General features: G+C 43.0%; 1 protein-coding gene across 3 annotated transcripts in view; it reads right to left on the bottom strand.

Annotated features, from left to right (window-relative positions):
• RCAN2 (regulator of calcineurin 2) overlaps positions 1-22686 on the bottom strand; it is a 95899-nt gene that overhangs the window by 7524 nt on the left and 65689 nt on the right. For all 3 annotated transcript variants that reach the window (XM_065833988.2, XM_065833989.2, XM_065833990.2), the window contains 2 exons: positions 7569-7742; positions 5385-5556 (listed from right to left, as the gene is read on the bottom strand). In XM_065833988.2, the coding sequence (XP_065690060.1) occupies positions 5385-5556; positions 7569-7742 (346 nt within the window). The remainder of the gene's footprint in view (positions 1-5384; positions 5557-7568; positions 7743-22686) is intronic.

Here is a 22686-nt window from a genome sequence, read left to right as displayed (position 1 = left end):
AGGGTAGCGAGTTAGAGCAGTCACCAACTTCTGTAGTTAATATCACTGATTTATCCGGTTACCTCATTCAGCCACCTCTGATGCTGCATCTACAACTGTGTACAACTGCCTGAAAGGAGGCTGTAGCATGGAGAGGGTTGGTCTCTTCTCCCAAGTAACAAGTGACAGGATGGGACGAAATGCCTCAAGTTGCACCAGGGAAGATTCAGATTGAATATTAGGAATAAATTCTTCACGGAAAGGGCTGTTGGGCATTGGAACAGGCTGCCCAGGGCAGTGCTGGAGTCATCATCCATGGAGGGGTTTAAAAGATGAGGTTCTTAGGGGCATGGTTTAGTGCCAGAGTTAGGTTATGGTTGGACTTGATACCTTGAGGGTCTCGTCCAACTGAAATCATTCTGATTCTATCTTTTTCATGCTCAGGCTGTACATCTCTCCCACCCCTCCTGCTTCTCCTCCATTCCTGGAGAAATCCTAAAGATGAAGCCAAAGGATTCTTCAGGAGAGGTGTCATTCTCCTCCGGCAGCCTTTGGGTTACCTCTATCCCTTAATAATAAGTTGTTTAAATATTCATGTAAGCTCAGATAACAATGGAAACTCACAGAAATTTACTCAGAAAAATAGCACAGAATTTATCAAATATGCTCTAGCATCTAAACTCTGCCTTCAGGGTGTAATGCAGGGAAGAATTAAGCTCTGGTACCTCCACCATATAGATTTGTTCCTACCTTTTGTGACCACATTACCCTCAAGCAAACCCACGGCCTCAGGTGACACAAGAAAGATGACCACAAGAACAGCGCAAAAGCAACTTACAATATTTCAGCATTAAAAACAATAGCATGTGATTTTCTATCCCTTTGTGAATCAGTGCTATGACCTTTCATTGATGGCACATCTCTTGTCTAATGAGGCTCTTTTGTCCGGCAAAGAGTTCGTACACTTAATTAATAATGAAGAAATGGTAATGACACAGTGCAGCTCCCTCATCCCTGACTCTGACTCATGATCAAAGGTTAATGGGTTCAGAGATGTCCGTTCCATGTCAAACGTGCCATTAGCATCACAAAAATACCTTCCGCTGATAGTCCCTTCATTCAAGTGCTGTACAAATAATACGGTGCTAATAACAGTTGGTCCTTTGTACAGATGAATGTTTGTGTTGGAGGAGATACAACAACTCACCCCTGTGTGGATCTGCCATATGTGAGAAGAAATAGTTGCAATCCTGAAGTCCATTACTGATGTTGCAGGAATCACAGAATATACAACTGAGGAGCTTCAAAACAGAACATCTCAACACAGACTGAATCATAGAATGTCCTGAGTTTGAAGGACCACATGGATCACCAAGTCCAACTCCTGTCCCTTGACCCAACCCCTCCATTAATCTCTAACCATTTTCAGACCCAGCAGCCACTGCAGGGTCTCCTTTGTGTTCCAAGAGGTAGCATGGGGGACCTAAGAGCCACTGTGTGCAACACTTCAGAATGGTGCTTTTATAATGTGAAAAATGAATTTTACACAGCCTGGAGTGTAGCCTGAGGACACTTAGGAGGTGCAAAGCCTGCTGGAGTGGTGATAAGGGACTGTGATAAGTAGAGAGAAACAAAACTGGTGTAAACTTGTCTGTATGGGCTACCGGAGATTATGCTCAGCCTGCACTGGTTTTCTAACAGTGTGGAGGTGAGAGATAAGGGACACAGGGCAAAATACCACCAGGGAACACATAGAGCAGGAAAGTGCTTGGGACCTTGACCTATATTGTGTGTTATTGTATAGTGCAGATCTCATCAATGGAGCCATCATCTGTGGACTGAAGCCTTGGGAGACGGGCAGTTTGTCCAGGCAAACAGAGCAGGGGTAGAGGTCAGCGAGGAGAAGCCAGGGTGGCACCTGGGATCCTGGGGAAAGGCCCCGTGGAGTGCAGAGTTAGTGAGGGAGCACAGGGCAGCCTGTTGTGAAGAAACTGGGGGGAGAGGTTTGAAAGAGGCAATGGGGGAAGGAGGGACGAAATACGCAGGTTGGGGAGTGGATAAAATCATAGAATCATTTCAGTTGGAAGAGACCCTCAGGATCACTGAGTCCAACCATAACGTAACTCTGGCACTAAACCATGTCCCTAAGAACCTTGTCTATATGTCTTTTAAACCCCTCCAGGGATGGTGACTCCATCACTGCCCTGGGCAGCCTATTCCAATGCCTGAAAACCCTTTCCATGAAGAATTTTTTCCTAATATACAATCTGACTGTCCCCTGGCGCAACTTGAGCCCATTTCCTCTCATCCTATCACTTGTTACTTGGGAAAAGGGCCCAACACCTTCCATGCTACAACCTCCTTTCAGGTAGCTGTAGAGAGCAAGAACGTCTCCCCTAACAGCCCCAGTTCCCTCAGTCTTTTTATCTTCATCAGTATTTTAAACTACTGGAAGTTCTCCGGACGGTGGAAGTGGTTTTCATCAAAGAGATTAATGATCACACTTCTTTATTTGCAATATATTGAAAAAATTGTAGGCTGGTGGTCAGAACCAGGCACAGTCACAGTTGCTGGCTCTGACTGGTCTATGACATTCTGTTCATGCCTCATTTAAAGCTCAATTTCTGCATCAGCAGAAAGTGAGAATATTCATCAATCAACCAGAAAGTTAATTAAATATGCCATGATATTCCCTGAGCAGTAAATGCACCCTCTCCGATCTCAATTTAATGTTGAAGGACCAAAAGCCAGCTTCCTTTTGTGCACAGCAAGAAGAAACCATTCCCATCAGGTCTCTGATGCCAGACAGTCCCTGCTGCAGCCACAGGACTGAAAAAAAACAAACCCTAAAAAAACCCCACAACCAAACCAAACCAAACCAAACACCAAAATTGTCCCATAATTAAGCTTGGGAAAAGACGGCCAATCTGTTAACTAGCTCCCAGCCTGTGCATTCTACTCTTGAATGAATCTTCCAGCCCTTGTGCCAAGGGACAATTTTAGTCTCTAATTTTGAGGCTACGATGATGACGGCAGCGTACAGTGAAAGGAGATGACCCGTATTCATGGAATGGGCTGGTGCCATGGGGCTGTGTCCAAGTGGTGTCTGGCATTCCCAGCGAAGTAGGTCAGGAAAACTCATCCTGTACTGAGGACATACAACTAAACTGTTCACTATTTACATGCTCAAATGCGTTTTGCTGGTCCTCAGATATTAATCATACCACATCAGTGTATTTTACACAGCAAAGATTCCTCTCGAGACACAGAAGTCAGGCTCCAACATTCAGTGTTCTGTAAACCACCGTGCCAGTGGGTATTTTTTAAAAGCTGATAAGCCATAGTTGAATTTTTTTTATTGTATTTTTTGAAAAAAGATAGATTAATTTAGCTGAGCGTAACAGTGTTATTTGATTTACAGCAGCATGTTGTACTGATGTGATACAGAGAAACGAGTTTGGGTGGGATTTGGTTTTCAATGAAATTCTAAACATAGCAAACGCACAACTGAGAACTGCAGCGCTATTTTAGAGCCGCCACTGCAGTTAACTAAAATTGATCTCTCTAACAAGCGCTAAAAATAGAAAGCGGAGAGCACACAGTGACTTTTCATATCGCTCCCTGCAGGCTCCTTAAATACGGGTGACTATGACCTTCACGCAAAGCTGTCCCGGAGCGCGGGACAATGGGTGATATTTCACATTCCGCTGTTCTAGAACAGGAATTGATTTATTACCCAGCGAGCTCGGGAATTCGTTTACATATTTCCATTTATAGCACTGCTGCATCAAAAGAAAAAAAAAAGGGGGATTTTTGTATTTCTTTTATTCAGCAGTTTAGAAGCAAAGCATCGATTCTGGAAATAATAATAAGTAATACACCTGCCAGCCCTTTTCTATGGGCTTTCCTGCTGATGGGGAATAAACCACAGGAATCTCTGATGCTCCCCTGATATGTATTTCCCCCCATGTGGAAAAGATGTGAGATAATCCTGCGAACCTTGTGAATCATGAACCATCTCCTCCTGCACCCCACGCGCTTCAGCTCTGGGTTACTCTGGTGCAGTTACACAAAAGCCCCAGTGATAAAATGTCTGCAACTGGAAGGCAGTTTCAGAGCAACAAAGCAGCATCTTCAGTACAGCTGGGACAAAAACAATCTTCTCATCTCACAAGAAATTCAAAAATAAACGCCGATAAATTTTCACGAGTCCACAGTTGTTACTGGATTGGATCTGAAGTGCTTTGTTTCAACAGGAAAATAATTTTACAAGCTATTTTTTCTTAGGGTTTACAAATGTAAATTGGACTTTATTTCTAGATGATGATGTTTAGACCTGAAACTGGAGCCTTTTCCATTTTGAAATTTTAAAAGAGGATGCTTTACCAGCTTTGAAAGAAAACTGTTTGTAAAGATGACTTAATTAAACTCAAAGTAATCCCCTCTTATGAAAAATGTTGGTTACATCAGATAAGCGTTTTCTAAGGAAAAGTGTTTGAAAACCCCAGCTAGCTTCAATTCCTGACACCACCTGAAGATGTAAAGACAGAAGAAGTCCTGTCTGCATCACACATTGACATCTAACCCATTTTGATAGAGGCTACAGCTGATTCCATTCCTTCTGCATCTAGTTTTCAACAGAAAATGGGCAGTCCCAACAGAGCAACCTGGCCAGGACCGAGCAATGGTACTTGTTTCTCTATAAACCTTTAAAAGTGAGAGATTCTCCACTCTGGTGGAGATGCAGTGATACTTGATGTGGCATTCTGCATCTTTAATGCAGTACTGAGCAGATGCGATTTAAAGCAAAAATTCCTCAAGTTCACAGACAAGTATTTGTCCAGTGTTCCCATAAACCATGAGTTGTCTCATCTAAGCATGAAGCCAAGTACAATAAATTGTGTACACAGGCTTTGATCTGGTATTCAATCAGACAGCACTCACGAGCTGCAGATATCATTCTGTACCTAGAATCACAGAATGTCCTGAGATGGAAGGGACCCACAAGCATCATTGAGTTCAACTCCTGTCCCTGCACAGGACAACCCCACAGTTCACACCGTGTGTCTGAGGACCTTGTCCAGTCTCTTCTTGAACACTGTCAGGCTTGGGGCCGTGACACCTCCCTGGGGAGCCTGTTCCAGTGTCCAGCACCCTCTACGTGAAGAACCTTTTCCTCATGTCCAACCTGAACCTCCCCTGGCACATCTTCCTGCCATTCCCTTGGGTTCTGTCTTTGGACACCAGAGAGAAGAGCTCAGCGCCTGTTGACATACATCAACTTAAATCCAAAGCTTTAATGCAACTTACAGGCTTTATGCCAACTCCCTCTACAGTTATTATCTACACTGCTATTTCTCACCTGCTTTTTCTGACACATTTTCACACAAGGACCACAAGCTTACCTGGTCCCAGCTTAGAAACTGCATAGAGGAGGTCGTAGTTGATGACAGGTGTTGCATCGTCTATTGGTTGCCACCCCACAGGTGGGGAGGCTGGAGGCGAGATGAGAAACTGTTTTGCAGGCTGTGGCGGTGCCAGATGAAGCTTGTCTCCGTCTGTCTCAGAGGTCTGAATCTTTAAAGCACAACAAATACATTGTTTAGTACAGGATGGGTAAATGGAATGATTGCTCAAATCATACACTTCTCATACCAAATGGCACCCAGGCAGGGTTTCAGTGTCAGTCTCAGCAGAGAAGGCCTGGAGATTAATTTCGTCTCAACCTTACAGATGGTTCCTCTACAGTAAATACACAGTGGGGGGCTGTTATATGAGCAAAGCTACAACATTTGTGCCTACTGTATATGTTCTCTGAGGATAAATGCAAACCTTTGGTATCCAGAGCTGCTAGTTCAGTGATTTTTGAGGCTGAAGAGATATTGTGATCTACAGGTCTAAACTCCTAAATAAAAACATTAGACAAGAAAACAGGAACTCCTGCACCAAGGCTTTATAAGTAACTTCATGAAGTTTTCTGAATATTTGATCTCTTTAGCTGAAGTGATAAAGGAATCTATCAATTTGTAACTAGTTGTCCACAATTTATTTCCATCCTAAATTACCTATTTTAATTCCTGCTCTTTTCTAGTATATTAAAGAAGCCTTAACATAAATTAATGACGGTGCAACCATATCTGAGCAAGTTTACAAGTAGGAATAAACTGCATTTGCATGACAGCAAGGCTGAGACAAGCACCCTGCTATATCGGAAGGGGGTTGGGAAGAGCCAGTTTGGGTCCCTCAACTCCGTGTTCCCCAGAACTCGTAGTTCTGGAAGTGCTTATTCAGTCTGCTCAGGCCCATATCAACATCCACTGCTCCAGGTATTGTGCTGCTTCCACATCTTCATTCCCTGGACACAAATAATAAGCTCTTCTAAGACTGTATGTAGTGCAGATACCTAAATGGCTTTGCAGGAAACCAGCTTAGATATGGAGACTAATCACTATTGTGCACATTTTTCTTCTTGTGTTATCTCAAGTTTTCAATTAACATCTTGATTGTGTAGTTAAGAGTGAAATGATTCTTGGATCTGCTTAACAGCAGGTTTTGAAACCTTTCAAGAAAAAATCAGAGCCTGATCTAGGAGATTAAGGCATATAAAATAGGATTGAGGCAGATTTTCAACACCTAAATCCAACTATAAGATCTTCTGAACTCATCTAACCCGTTAAGCCTATTGTTTCTTTTCACAGCTGTAGTTTCCCAACCTCCTGAGGTTTTGCTTCTGCCTGAGCTCAAAACAGCCCCTGTTCTGGCCAGGCTGTAAAGGCTCAAACTTTAACTGCCTTTTAGGTTTGATTGATACCTTCACATGAGCCTCCCTTTAACCTGAGACCTCTGGAGGACGAATCTGGCAGCTCAAAGCACGCTGGAAAGCACCAGCGAATATCCCATAAGCCACAGTGGCCACAGTAATTTATTAAAATACATTGAGAAGGTGATGGTTGGGTTCTCAACCTCCCTCGCTTTTCAGTATCCTGGCTGGGCTCAGAACTCACCCAGGCTGTGTGTGGGAGATGTGGGTTCTCTCTCCTTTGGTCAAGAAGAATTGAACCTCCATCTGACACTTCCAGCAGATGGAAATAAACACCTGAGTCCCCAGGCTGGGGGGTGTTTTCTGCCCCTACCTTCTTCTTTTTCCTTGAACTTAATAAATTCCTTTCAGAAAATTCACGTGTGTATCAGTAAGGAAAAGAAAAAAGGTAGGAGGAAGCCTGATTGTGGCTCAGGGTTGCAGTCAAACACGTAATTAAGCCCTATTTTTAATGAACTTATGATACTTTACCACTTATTTTACGGTTAGTTTAGAGAGTTATCCACAGAAAATACCCAATGTTGTAAATCATTTCTAAGCTATGTAACTTCTGTGTGTTCAATAAGCAACTTGGGTCCAAAATGGTCCTTAAAATTTAGTGCAGACCCACTGGGCAGGTACAGCTCAGGCAACATAAGGATGTTTGAGTAATCTTTTAGCAGAAAGATTGGACACGGGAGAAACCTTTATTACTTTCATTCAGTGTTACTGCACATTATTTCTATAAAAGCCATGCACTAACATACAAGTGGGTACCAGATTTCATTACCTGTGCAAAATACAACTTTAACTTCTTCCCTCTGAACTGTGTTTCGTGCAGCTCTATTCTGGCACGAGCAGCTGACTTGGGACTACTGAAATTTATCCGCACACGCCTGAAGCTTTTAAACAACTGGAATGTCACGCAGTCATCATAGGCACGGAACAGGCCTTCAAATTTTTCCTGCAAATGAAAAAGAAATAATGCTGAAGATCAACTTTGTGCTCTGTCACATCCATCTGTGTCAAAGGAGAAAATGAAACGTGACAAAGACTGTTTAACCAGGAGGTTTCAGCCAGTGGCCTTTGGGGCTCTGTGGAAAGAAACTAAGGAAAGCACTGGTCTAGAAATGATGAATTCTGTGAAAGATTTGGGGGAAGGAGTTTTCAAATCAAGAATCCAGCAGCTACTAGAATGTCTTGTAAAAGTTGAGCAAAATCGCAATGGTGACTTATGAAACGAAATTGGAAAGGGCACGTGGCTGAAAATTCGTGGTCTCATCTGTACAAAAACATTGTGCTGAACTACAATAGAGTGACAGACAAAGTCAGGCCCGCTGTATCTAAAAGTTACGTTCATGTCAACACTGCAGGGTCATTTTCTATTCCATATTATGCTTTTCTGGATGTTTTGTGATTTAAATACTTAGCACAGATATACGTTCATTCCTTAAGAATCCTGTAGCAGCTGGGAAAAAAAAATGAGATAACTGACAACAGTGACCTGTCCCAAAGACAAATTTCAGCCTTGTCGCTATAGAACATGTTGAAATGCACGTGACACAAATATGGATATTTTGACACTTGAAAAGAAGGGTCTGAAACGTACCATATCTGTGGACCTAGAGATCAACAGAAATTCAAGGTACATTAGTGAAGAGAAGCTGCCAAATTAATGTATACTCTGATTAAGTTGCAAAGCAGCCCTGGAGGATCAGACTCTCTCTGCAATTTCACTGCAAACTGTGTGCACACAGAGACCAGCTCCACATCATCAAATAAAAACAATGTCCTTAAATCACTTCTGACACACGTGCACAGGTCTTCTCATTCACACAAGCACAGATTGATAAACCGTTAAGACCGAAAGGGAGCAGTTATCATTGTGTTTGCTGGGATTATTCAGACTGCCATCCAGTGAGTCTCCCAAAGTCCCAGCACTTCAACTATGGCAACCAAGATTTGGTCTTAGGAGATGGAGAATTAGCCAAAGCAAAACCCCTTATTTTAAGAGTTCTTCATCTTGAAAAAACAAAAAAGTGTTTGAGATGATTTGCCACATCATTCCATACACTGGGGGCTATTATGTCAGGTGGAGAAGTTTGTATAATTCAAATAATATCTGCAAATAAGCAAATTTTTACATGTTTTAAAATATAACTACTTCTGTGCTCATCCAGAAAAACTACTTCTTATCTCTTGTAGTGGATAACTTAGAGGCTGCAGAAGCTGAAATCACAGAATCGACTGGGTTGGAAAAGACCTCAGAGATCATCGAGTCCAACCCTTGGTCCAACTCCAGTCCATTGACCAGATCATGGCACTAAGTGCCATGTCCAATCTCAGCTTAAAAACCTCCAGGGCTGGTGAGTCCAGCACCTCCCTGGGCAGCCATTCCAACGCCTGACCACTCTCTCTGCAAAGAATTGCTTTCTAATCTCCAGCCTCAATTTCCCCTGGCAGGGTTTAAGCCCATGCCCCCTTGTCCTATTGCTGACTGCCCGGGAGAAGAGCCCAATCCCCACCTGGCTAGAACTGCCCTTCAGGTCGTTCTAGAGAGTGCTGAGCTCACCTCTAAGCCTCCTCTTCTCCAGACTGAACAAGCCCAGCTCCCTCAGCCTCTCCCCATAGGTCTTGTGTTCAAGTCCCTTCCCCAGTCTCGTTGCTCTTCTCTGGACCCGCTCCAGCACTTCAATCTCTTTCCTGACCTGAGGGGCCCAGAACTGAACACAATACTCCAGGTGTGGCCTCCCCAATGCAGAGTACAGGGGAAGGATCACTGCCGTTGTCCTGCTGACCATGCTATTTTTGATAGAAAATGCAATTTATATAATCTCATCAGTACTTCAGTTCTCATCTGTTGATCTTACAAGCAAGACAAAGAGTCCAGAACATCTTAGAAAAATGTATGCTGAAGCACAGAGAAGCTGATCAGGGAGCACTAATATCAGGGAGGGAGCGCCTACCGCCAGCATGAGACGCTTGTTAAAGAGTTAACCGGAATATAAAAAGCAGTTTTGCGGTGAGGAGCATGAAACACTAATGCACGTGTACCAGATCTCCTTTTATTTGCTGCCAACTCTGTGGTCTTCTTCCCCAGAATCAATGTTCCATCCCTGGCAGCCTTTCAAAGGAACCTCCCTGGGGTCTATTAAGCCGTCGTGATTTTCGTTTCATTTTGCCTGACCTCGCTCACCTCTTCCGCTCACCACAGGAGATACTTCGGAGGAGAAACATTTAAAAATAAAAGAGAGAGGAGAGAGCTCAGTGGTTCGGGTGAGGGTGAATGAATCCCACAAACAGCGTGAAGTTGATAAGGGTTGTACAAGCAGGTCTAGTCGCACCACTTAACGTTCAAATTGTCAACATTTCACACCGGTTATGTTTTTTTTTTAACCGTTTTGCTTACAGTTCTGCAAAAATTCCATTTTCCTGAGCACAAGTCAACATCCAGTGACATTTGTGTAAAGGTCAGTTGAAAGCAGCTGTCATCTCAGTCCCGTCCTGCATGGAATTTTGATGCTACAACCTCCAAAATGAGCAGGGAAAAAGGGTTGGGGGAAAAGAAAGGGGCAGGGGACCAGCGAATGTGTGAAGTAGGATTTACACAGTGTTCGGAAACATGCAGTACTGCGTGTCATCTAAATAAAAGATAACAGTGACTAATTACAGCTATTGTCCTTATGTTACCTATATTACCTATTTCAGACTTCTTCAGTATCTTTTAAAAAGCACCTTGAAGTAAACAAACTTACTTATATGTATATATAAGACATCAAGGTATTTTTGTGTATGTACACATATATATGTGATTTATATATATATACATATATATACACATATATGCAATGATCAAGGTATTATAACAAAAGTCATGCATAGACTAAAACTAAGCAGCAAGGTGAACATTTCCTAGCCCCCTGTAGCAGGTCTTCATTTCCCTAAAAGTCAATAAATAAATCATTCATCATATTAAAAAGATCTCCAAACCAACCAGTGTGGAACAAACCAACTTGTTTGGACACTGGTAAGTCAGTATCTATTATGACTGACTATTTATTAGGCAATAGATTCTCCCTGTATTGACACAGCAGTATTTTCCTGCATGGGTCAGCCCTGTGTGTCTGTCCCCTCAGCAAATATGACAACCCAGAACTAGATCTTCATTGGGGACATAATGCAAAAGAATTTGGGGACGTGATTGCAAACGTGGGTCCAAGAACAGTGAACACAAGCAATGTTCTGGACATATTTTGGGACAATACCAAGGTGCACTCTCATAGGCATCGAAAGGGACAGATGGGAGCATCTCCAAATAAAGCTGATTAAGTACCGGACGCCAAATGTAATACTGGGAGAATATGGACTTTATTCTGCTTACTTTTCAATTTGATACCAGCACAGCTTTAGAGATCCAGCTTTGATTAACACCCCTAAAAATGTCAGGGGGACGAGAGAAATCAAGGCCTTTATTTGATATTTATGGAGCACAGTCTGTCCACCATGGGGACACATCTACCACATCGACTGAAACCGCAGCTCCCATTAAAAAGATTCACACATCTGAATTTTTCTACATTTTCAGCTGATAATAACAATGACCTCAGCAGAGGTCATTAATCATCAGCATAGTTAATGGTCCTCAGCTGCATCTTGAGCCATCCCAGCTTGATATTAATTCCCAGAAAACGCCTTATGCCTAAATTGCTATTGCCTGTGACTTGTAGTATCTGCTGAATGTTGTTTCTGGATGAAAGTCTTTCCGAGTCACTCCAATCTATAAGAAAATGTATCATACACATTTTAAAGACCTAAGCAAACTCTCTCCCTTTCAGGTTTTGTAGATGAATTATTCAAGACTCATAGCCCTCTCCATTCAGGACTAAAAGCACAAAGTACTTTTAGGATCCAGTATTTTTAAAATGCTTTCCGAAAACAAGTCTTTAAACTTTCAGAACACTTTGAAAACTTCTGGAAAAAAAAAAAAAAAGAAAAAAATAAAGGAACATCTGAAGTTAAGCAACAGTGTTGCTACTCTTAAAAAGTCAAAATGCAGAAAGTCATGAGTTATGCATTTATTTTCTGTTTATTTATTTTGGCATGTTTTCATCCATCCCAGGCATGTCTCTGTGAGACACAGTTAATCCTCTGGCAAATGGAAGTAGCTTTCAATAGATCAACACCGCAAACCTTTCCCCACTTCTTTCCTGTCACCCTCCATCAGCTCCCATTACCCATCATTTACCACCTCGACCAGTTTCAGAAGTTGATTTTTTAATTTCTTTTAATTACCAAAATTAGCACAAAATATGAACGCACTAATTAAGGCTGCTGATTACTCACGCTTGTTATTGTTTATGACATCCAATGCAGAGGACAAACAGCATCATCTGAGGAAGAAACGAGCTCTGTGGTACCAGACACAAGCCAAGAGCCTCAGAGTACAAGGGCAAAGCCACACACACCAGGACTAAAAACTGGTTTTATTACTAAATAGGAGCTCACCTGGGTACCAAGACTCTGTAAGTGATACAGCCATAAGGAGGCAAAAAGATACTGGATGTATCTGGAAAATTATTTCCAGTAAAGCAAGGAAAGTGTTAATAACATTACATGGAGCACTATTATACCTCATGAAAAATGCAGGTTTTGTTGCCTGTATCCCAGGTAGATTAAGCCAAATGGGAACAGATTCAGATAAAGGCTACTGGGAATGAGCAGCTTACTGAATAAGAAGTGAAAATGCTCGGCTTATTTAGCAAAACAAAGCAAAGCCTGAGAGGAGATGGGACAATCCTCAGTAGTTTACCAGAACTGCATAAAGACAAAATATTCTGTATGAAGACTAGAAGGCTGTGTTGGCATTAAAAAGTGGAAACAAATGGCATAAATAGATTTAGTCCAGAAATTAAAGGTTTCAAAGAGCAGAGTAATGATCCAGAAACAACTTTCCAATCACAGCAGTGACAATTTTTTTGTTTAACATTGAATTTGGTGAGTCCATGCGAGCGACTGTGACAAAGCGTTGATACAACAAGCGTTGTAAAACGTGACTGCCTGAATTAATGTGTGAATCAGATTCCAACGCAGCAAGTTCCTGTGATTTATTTCCCGACATTTCTTTCACAAATAGCTCCACTGGTATTGTGTTCGTTCAGGAAAAATGCCAAGTCCTCATTCATATCGCTGGAAATCTTTCCACAGACACCAGCAAGCTTTGGATTAGAGCCCCAGAACTCAGAACACAAATTACATTTTATTATTCAGTGTGTTTACGCTCATTATCGGCCTTGTTACACAGTTGATTTAGGAGATGGCTGTGATTTAAAATTTTAGCCTAATCATTTTTCCTGGGGTTTTGTAAGCGAATAGACCAGGCATTTTTCCCATTTCAATTTTTTCTGTTCGTTTATATAGAAGATAATCCAAGGAACTCACTGTATACAACAGGGAAACTGAGATATCACAGTATCACAGTATGTTTGGGATTGGAAGGGACCTCAAAAGCTCATCCAGTCCAATCCCCCTGCCGGAGCAGGAACACCTAGATGAAGTTACACAGGAAGGTGTCCAGGTGGGTTTCAATGTCTCCAGGGAAGGAGACTCCACAACCTCCCTGGGCAGCCTGGGCCAGGCTCTGTCACCCTCACTGAGAAGAAGTTTCTTCTCAAATTTAAGTGGAACCTTTTGTGTTCCAGTTTGAACCCATTACCCCTTGTCCTATCACTGGTTGCCACCGAGAAGAGCCTGGCTCCATCCTCCTGGCACTCACCCTCTATATATTTATAAACATTAATAAGGTCACCCCTCAGTCTCCTCTTCTCCAAACTAAAGAGCCCCAGCTCCCTCAGCCTTTCCTCATAAGGGAGATGCTCCACTTCCTTCATCATCTTTGTTGCCCTGCGCTGGACTCTCTCCAGCAGTTCCCTGTCCTTCTGGAACTGAGGGGCCCAGAACTGGACACAATATTCCATCAGGGCAGAGTAGAGGGGAAGGAGAACTTCTCTCGACCTACTGACCATCCCCCTTCTAATACATCCCAGGTACCATTGGCCTTCCTGGCTGCAAGGGCCCAGTGCTGGCTCATGGTCATCCTGCTGTCCACCAGGACCCCCAGGTCCCTTTCCCCTACACTGCTCTCTAATACGTAGTTTCCCAACCTATACTGGAATCTGGGGTTGTTCCTGCCCAGATGCAGGACTCTATACTTTCCCTTGTTATATTTCATTAAACTTTTCCCTGCCCAACTCTCCAGCCTGTCCAGGTCTCTGGATGGCAGCACAGCCTCTGGCGTGTCAGCCACTCCTCCCAGCTTGGTGTCATCAGCAAACTTGCTGATAGTACACTCAATTTTCTCATCCAAATCGTTAATGAATATATTGAATAATATTGGCCCCAGTACTGACCGCTGAGGCACTCCACTAGATACTGGCCTCCAACTGGACTCCGCACCATTGACCACCACTCTCTGGCTTCTCTCCTTAAGCCAGTTTGCAACCCACCTCACTACTCTATTGTCTAGACCACACCTCCTCAACTTAGCTGTGAGTATGCTGTGGGAGACTGTGTCAAAGGCTTTACTGAAGTCAAGGTATATCACTTAAAATTCTGAAAAATATCTTTTCTGAAATTAGTTCTGTACCAGATATACATTTTCCTGTAAGAAATCAACTCGTATCTCAGAATCACATGTTTTCTGTTTCCACGCTGGTTGCAACACCGCAGATCCCTCACGTGGCACAAGAAGATGGAATTTCATAGAACATACAGAGATTATCCAAATTATGTGAATTAAAGTAACTAAGAGCGCTGCTATGAAACAAAGACTGCCCATTATAAGGTTTAGGCTCAAACGGAGGAGGTTATTTAGCACTAGACCCATAACATTTCAAAATGCCATGGGCCCCGAAGTAGCAAAAAGGCTGATTACTTTCCCGAAAAGGAGTGAAAGAAGAGATTATGGGATAGCAGTGTGAATTTCTGTAGCTCTGAAGGTCAAAAAATAAAAAGGGAAAATAAAAAGGGGCTCATTCATCTAGTCAGAACTTTAAAGAGCTGGGTTCACCTCAAGTGCTTTTAAGAATTATTTCATGAGCCACAGAAAAGCAGCAAGCAGCTGGATATAACTCATATGTGAAAATTCCTTACATGGCAAGAACTCCCATAAGTCCTAAATGACTTCCTTGCTCTGCTCTTCGCAATGAACCAGCCCTAAACAGAACCCACGTTGGCCAAAAACCCTGTTCTGCCCAGAGCCCCGGTCTGGGGCTCACACGTGTTACCCTCACATGCTGGAGCTGCTCTGGAGGCACCTGCAGAGAACTCTTAGACTCTGGGGCTGCATCCAGGGTTTTGCCTTCAGTTTCTGCCAAAACCATTCTGACAGCAGAAATATTTGATATAATGCTTACCGCTTATAGACTGTCTTGTTCCAGAGAGACTTTGAGAATCAGAGAGTAGCTGGGGTTGGAAGGGACCTCCAAAGCTCATCCAGTCCAACCCCTGCCATGAGCAGGGACATCTTCACCCAGATCAGGTTGCTCAGAGCCCTGTCCAGCCTGGCCTGGGATGTCTCCAGGGATGGGGCATCCACCACCTCTCTGGGCAACCTGGACCAGGATCTCACCACCCGCAGCACAAACAATTTCTTCCTCATGTCTGGCCTGAATCTCCCCTCCTCTAGTTTAAAACCATCACCCCTTGGTCTTGTCGTAGCAGGCCTTGCTAAAAGGTCTGTCCCCATCTTTCTTATTGGCCCATTTTAAGTACAGAAAGGCTGCAATAAGGTCTCCTCGGAGCCTTCTCTTCTCCAGGCTGAACACCCCAACTCTCTCTCTCAGCCTGTCCTCAAAGTAGAACAGACACTACACAATGTGGTACAAACATTAGGAATTCATCATCTCACAAAATCTTGCGATGACAAAAACAAGTAAGGAAGCTGGAAGAAGCTCAGTAGTTCCATCTTGCACCAGGATTAAGAACCACCCATCACTACCCATCCTCCTGTATGGGGACAGTCCACCAAGGCACCATAGGGGGGTTAGACTAGATGACCTTTGAAGGTCCCTTTCCAACCCAAACTGTTGTATGATTCTATGACAACAGCTGCAATAGCACTGCAAACCTCCTGGTGAACAAACCAAAGCAGACTTGCCTCTTCAAAAATCAGCTGAACTAAATGCATTTCTGTTCAGCTTCCAACTTATCAGCACAAAAGAAGGTACAAAGATAATATCTGCCCCAAAGCTTAATGGAAATGGCATTCACATTTCAGAAGAGGCTGACAAATGTCAGGGGCACAGAATTTTGCTGCGTTGCCTTTTCTGTTTTTAACCAGCTCACATCCCTGTTTACCTCAGTGTGACGCACATTCCTCCTGCCTGGCTCCACTGATCTGGAAACCAAAGGCTCCTTCAAGATGAAATAAATTGTTCCTGTGGCAATGCCAAGGGGGTGATTTAATATAGTTTGGAGAATTCTCAATTCAATTTCACACTCAACGAGTGAGCTAAAAGAAAAATCCACACTTTACATTTCTTCTTTATCCCAGCGCTGCTATTTTACTGTATCACCAGCAACATATTTCCAAGCACTCCGTATTTGACGTACTCCAGTTCCAGATGCTGTATTAGTGCCCTTTCAAACCGTCTGGCCAAGTGCACATTATATGACGAGGTCTATTATTTTTGCCTCCAGTGCTACAATGTGTTCTGCAGAGACATCGTTCTTTGTTCTCTGAGAAGCTACTTTTGATTTCTGGACTGGGTACCTTTTTGTGCATCACTTATTTTTTTTTTCATTTTCATTGTATTTGGCAGTGAAAAATAAAAAAGGCAAGAGCGGGTTTGCAGAGGATTAAATGCAATTTCTGTTTTCTAAATAGCAGCCTTACATTTTGGCTTTAGAACAACAAAAGCAATGCTAATAACAAAGACGTGAACAAAAGATTCAGACTGAAAAAAGCGCCTTTTTTGGTTTGCTTGATTTTAAGAATTCAAACAATAAACGAGTAGATAATGTATGTAATGAACTCCCAAGGAGCTTGTCTGCATTGGATTTTAGAACGTACATAGTACAATACTATCGATTTTGTCTTATTGCTGCAAGCATTTAAGCTCAACAATTAACTGGTAGCACAAGGAACAAATTGCTATCTATACATTTAGCCTGTTTCAATAATTCCTAAAGTCCCTATTATCTTAATTTAGCAAATAAAGTTATGGAAGAAAAACAATTTTAATTAGTTTTTACCAATAGTTGCTACGTTTACATCAATGAGGTTGTTCCAATAGCAGCAGATCTCTACAACAAAACAGTTGGCGCTGAGGACTTTCTGATCAGGTGCCATGGACTGAAAGCCCATTAGCAGCTGGAGAATATTAAGCACACGCCTGAAGTGCATCGTCTGTATTAATTTCAGCTGAAAGGCATCCCGTTCATGAACTGCCCTGTGATGTGAACAAAAAGCACAGTTAATGGAGATCAAGAGGAAAGTCACCTCGTGAGAATCCCCAGCTCAGACTAAAAATGCTAATGGACATGCAAGCTGGTATCTCTCATAAGAGCAGTTAGCTGGGACTCCTGGAAAAGCCAAATGAAGTGCTAGGGACAATAATAAATACGGGACTAGTAGTCAAACTTATAAAGGAAACTCAGATTAAAGTTCTGCATTATGTATTCATGCTAACCATGTAAAGTTAGGGACAGTAAGAAATGCTAAATAAATATCCATCCTCTTATTATACTATTGTTCACTGATCTTTGACAACTCAAGTTTCATCTCCTCAGCCCTTCTGGGATATAACTTCCCTCTTCTGTGTTGTGACACTGAGGACAGATGCTTATAATCACAGTACCCACTTTTGGGCAACCAGAGCAGCAGAACCCATGTTCTTGTAACTCATTCAGAAGCATCTTTCTTCTATAAGCATATAAAATCCCAGTCAGAGCATCCATAAAAATATCTCTATGCAAGTATCTCATTCAGAGGGTTGTGATCAATGGTGTAGAGTCTGGCTGGAGGTCTGTAGTTAGCTGGATTCCCCAGGGGTCAGTGCTTGGTCCAGTCCTGTTCACACTGCTCATTGGTGACCTGGATGAAGAGACTGAGTGCACCCTCAGCAAGTTTGCTGATGATACCAAAGTGGGAGGAAGGGCTGATGCACCAGAAGGCTGTGCTGCCATCCAGCGAGACCTGGACAGGCTAGAGGGCTGGGCAGAGAAGAACCTGATGAAGTTCAACAAGGGCAAGTGCAGGGTCCTGCACCTGGGGAGGAACAACCCCAGGCACCAGTACAGGTTGGGGATGGACCTGCTGGAAAGCAGCTCTGCAGAGAAGGACTTGGGAGTTCTAGTCAACAACAGATTGACCATGAGCCAGTAATGTGCCCTTGTGGCCACGAAGGCCAATGGTACCTGGGGTGCATTAGGAAAAGTGTGACCAGCTGGTTGAGGGAGGTTGTTCCTCCCCCTCTGCTCTGCCCTGATGAGGCCACATCTGGAGTTCTGTGTCCAGTTCTGGGCTCCCCAGTTTAAGAAGGACAAGGAATTACTGGAGGGAGTCCAGCAGCGGGCTATGAAGATGATGAGGGGTCTGGAGCATCTTTCTGATGAGGAGACACTGAGAGAGCTGGGTCTGTTCAGCCTGGAGAAGCTGAGAGGGGATCTCATCGATGTTTATAAATATCTCAAGGGTGGGTGTCAAGAGGATGGACCAGACTCTTTTCAGTGGTGCCCAATGACAGGATGAGGGGCAATGAGCACAGACTGAAGCACAGGAGGTTCCATCTGAATATGAGGAGAAACTTTTCCTCTGAGGTGCCAGAGCCCTGGACCAGGCTGCCCAGAGAGGCTGTGGAGTCTCCTCCTCTGAAGATATTCAAACCCACCTGGACACATTCCTGTGTGATCTGCTCTGGTGAACCTGCTTTAGCAGGGGGAGTTGGACTGGATGATCTCCAGAGGTCCCTGCCAACCCCAACCACTCTGGGATTCTGTGATCTCTCAAAAATCTGTTACTGAGACTGTTGAAGTGTCAGGGGAGGCCTCTATTGCTGTCAGTGACGCAGAATCAGGACCTCACTGAACAGAATGCTAAATGCAAGAGTGACATATATTAAAGAGAACACTAAGAGCTGAGAAACTCTGTTTTATTTATACTCCTGGAGCTGTAATGTTGTAGAACAATCATAAATTACATCCTATTCATTCCCTATCTCTGTCAACCCAGTTAAACTAGAAAAATAAACAGAAAATAGCCATGGGACAGTTTAAACAAATAAAACGCTTGCCTTGCCTGTTCCCGATTTGCTATGTTACCTACAGAGATCAACGTTTATAGCATTTCAGCTGTTTCTCATCACGGTCATGGGGAATGCTTTTTCCTTTCCCTCTCCCCCAACTACTGCAAACTGCACTAACAAGACTAAAAATATAATTTCAACTTGTCTGGATTTAGAAAGGATACGGACAATTTTGAAAGTGACTATTGACAAAAAAAGAGGGAGAGAGCGGAAAAGAATCTGATCTCATGCTTCTCTATAAATGTTACTTAAACATCAAAAAAAAAAAGGTACAAGGGAAAACCAATTGATCCACCAATGCACTTCCTCCTCAGTTTAGTGAAAAAAACAATCTTTGCTGAAATGCAACTTTAAATACAAAGGAAAACAGTGTATTCAGAGACAGAAATACTGAGTTTTCACTGAAGGTGTTAGTCTTACTTTGCATTTCTGCACTCAAACATAAACCAAAGGGCTTCTCACCGTCCCCTCTTGCCATTGCAGTGAGCACTGCGTAACCCCCTGCTTGTGCTATTTGACTGTTTCTTATTCTTTGCAGTCTGTGTGGACTGTCTCTCATTTGCCATCTTACACCTCATTGGCAAATCACTCAGGCAGGTCTGTTGTCTGGGTATATGTGAGCAGCTCCTGGAAGATACAGCTTCTAAGGCTGGAGTCTCTTTGTATGATAAAAATGCACCGTGGACAATAATAGGCTATCTGCAGTTGAACAAGTGAATGGAGTCTGTAGTGAACCCACTTAAATTACATGTGGATAGCATTCCAAGCCTAACGGTATTGAAAAAAAGAAAGTATCAGAAATAAATGTAAGGAAGAGGCAAAAAGAAAACTAAGAAAAAAATCATCCTTGAGCTGGAAAATACCAAAGGCATACACAGAAGCAGCTTTCTGCTTACAAACAGAGGACATGGGAATCCATTTCTTTGGCTCCATTTCATAGAATCATTTTGGTTGGAAGAGATCTTCAGGATCACTGAGTCCAACCATAACCTAACTCTAGCACTTAACCATGTCCCTAAGAACCTCATCTCTACGTCTTTTACACCCCTCCAGGGATGCTGACTCCACCACTGCCCCGGGCAGCCTGTTCCAATGCCCCACAGCCCTTTCCAGGAAGAATCTTTTCCTAATATCCAACCTAAACCTCCCCTGGTGCAACTTAAGGCCATTTCCACTCATCCTATCACTTGTCACTTGGGAGAAGAGACCAACCCCCTCCATGCTGCAACCTCCTTTCAGGCAGTTGTAGACAGTGATAAGGTCTCCCCTCAGCTCCTGTTCTCCAGCTGAACCCCCCAGTTCCCTCAGCTGCTCCCATCACACTTGTGCTTCAGACCCTTCCCCAGCTCCGTTCCCTTCTCTGAACTCTCTCCAGCACCTCAAGGTCTTTCTTGTCCTGAGCAACCCAAAACTGACCCAGGATTCACAGTGTGGCCCACCAGTGCCCAGTATGGGGGGACAATTATTTCAGCCATACTCTGACCTGTTCTGTCCCTTGTACCTCCAGAATTTGAGGGTCCAGGATCACGTGGGAGACATTTACACCACCCCACAGCTTTCAGCATTTTGTGCTTGGTTAATACGGCAAGATAAGTAGAGATCAAAATAGTTTTCTTAAAATACTTGTTCTAGTTCCTAATTTCACTTTAAAATAGAAAAGCATTTTAAGTGGGGAAATAATGGATAATGGAACAGGAGAATAAGGTGAAATAAACAACCTTAAAACATAGTTCAGAAACCATAACATCTCTTTAAAACTGAGACAGAAAATATATGTTGAGTTGTTGCAATCTCTTAAGCAAAATGATTTCCAGAAAGGGCTTTTATGATCCGTGAAAGTCTCCTTCTGTAGCTTGCCAGTGAAAATCCATCTTCATCATCAATTCTTTTATATATTTTCTTTTTAACCTATTTTACTCTTTTAGTCTTTCCTTCACTAACTGCTTGTAAGAAATGATTTGAGCTTGATGCATTTATTTGATGATCCTTGTGGGTCCCTTCCAACTCAGGACATTCCATGATTCTATGATTTGAAGAGAAAAAAATCTTTTTTATCATTACACAGGATATAGAATTTCCTCACAACAGAAATTGTGCTATCAAAAATTGAAATACATCAGTGTGTGTGTATCACAGAATCACAGAATGTCTGGGATTGGAAGGGACCTCAAATGCTCATCCAGTCCAATCCCCCCGCTCATTATCGGCCTTGTTACACAGTTGATTTAGGAGATGGCTGTGATTTAAAATTTTAGCCTAATCATTTTTCCTGGGGTTTTGTAAGCGAATAGACCAGGCATTTTTCCCATTTCAATTTTTTCTGTTCGTTTATATAGAAGATAATCCAAGGAACTCACTGTATACAACAGGGAAACTGAGATATCACAGTATCACAGTATGTTTGGGATTGGAAGGGACCTCAAAAGCTCATCCAGTCCAATCCCCCTGCCGGAGCAGGAACACCTAGATGAAGTTACACAGGAAGGTGTCCAGGTGGGTTTCAATGTCTCCAGGGAAGGAGACTCCACAACCTCCCTGGGCAGCCTGGGCCAGGCTCTGTCACCCTCACTGAGAAGAAGTTTCTTCTCAAATTTAAGTGGAACCTTTTGTGTTCCAGTTTGAACCCATTACCCCTTGTCCTATCACTGGTTGCCACCGAGAAGAGCCTGGCTCCATCCTCCTGGCACTCACCCTGTATATATTTATAAACATTAATGAGGTTACCCCTCAGTCTCTTCTCCAAGCTCAAGAGCCCCAGCTCCCTCAGCCTTTCCTCGTAAGGGAGATGCTCCACTCCCTTCAGCAACTTTGTTGCCCTGCGCTGGACTCTCTCCAGCAGTTCCCTGTCCTTCTGGAACTGAGGGGCCCAGAACTGGACACAATATTCCAAATGTGGTCTCACCAGGGCAGAGTAGAGGGGCAGAAGAACCTCTCTGACCTACTGACCACCCCCCTTCTAATCCACCCCAGGTACCATTGGCCTTCCTGGCCGCAAGGGCCCAGTGCTGGCTGATGGTCATCCTGCTGTCCACCAGGACCCCCAGGTCCCTTTGCCCTACGCTGCTCTCTAATCGGTCATTCCCCAACTTATACTGGAACCTATATATATCTATACATATATATCTATATATATATAGATATATATAAAAATAAGAGAGGATAACTACAGGTAATAGTCTGTTCCTCTGAACTTCAAATGGCAGAAATTCCATAGACTAAACTGAATATATTTACACATTGCACTGAAAGAGGCAACCACAAAACACTGCAAGTCTATCGTCCTCCCACATTCCCTGATTTGCAGCCCTCAGATGAGCTCCAATCTGCTGGGTATAATTGATCTTAATGCTGTTATCTCTCTGACGAGTTTAACCGTGAATTTGATTTTTGCAGATCGTGGCAGCAAACGAATGGAAAGCATCTGCATAGAGACAGATGATCCACTCTTCCCTCCATACTGCTTCTGATTGTCATTGTAACACCCATGTCAGCACTGTCCTACAGAAACTGAAGATGCTTTCAATTTAGAATACATTATAGTGAAAAATAAAATGTGCTTGAAATATTTTTATGCTTAAAGACGCTGTTTTTTCCCCCACCAGAGGT

The sequence above is a fragment of the Patagioenas fasciata genome, chromosome 3, assembly GCF_037038585.1.
Source record: "Patagioenas fasciata isolate bPatFas1 chromosome 3, bPatFas1.hap1, whole genome shotgun sequence".
Classification (NCBI taxonomy): domain Eukaryota; kingdom Metazoa; phylum Chordata; class Aves; order Columbiformes; family Columbidae; genus Patagioenas; species Patagioenas fasciata.
The sequence above is the reverse complement of the archived record's forward strand: the minus strand, read 5'-3'. Positions and strand labels throughout refer to the sequence as shown.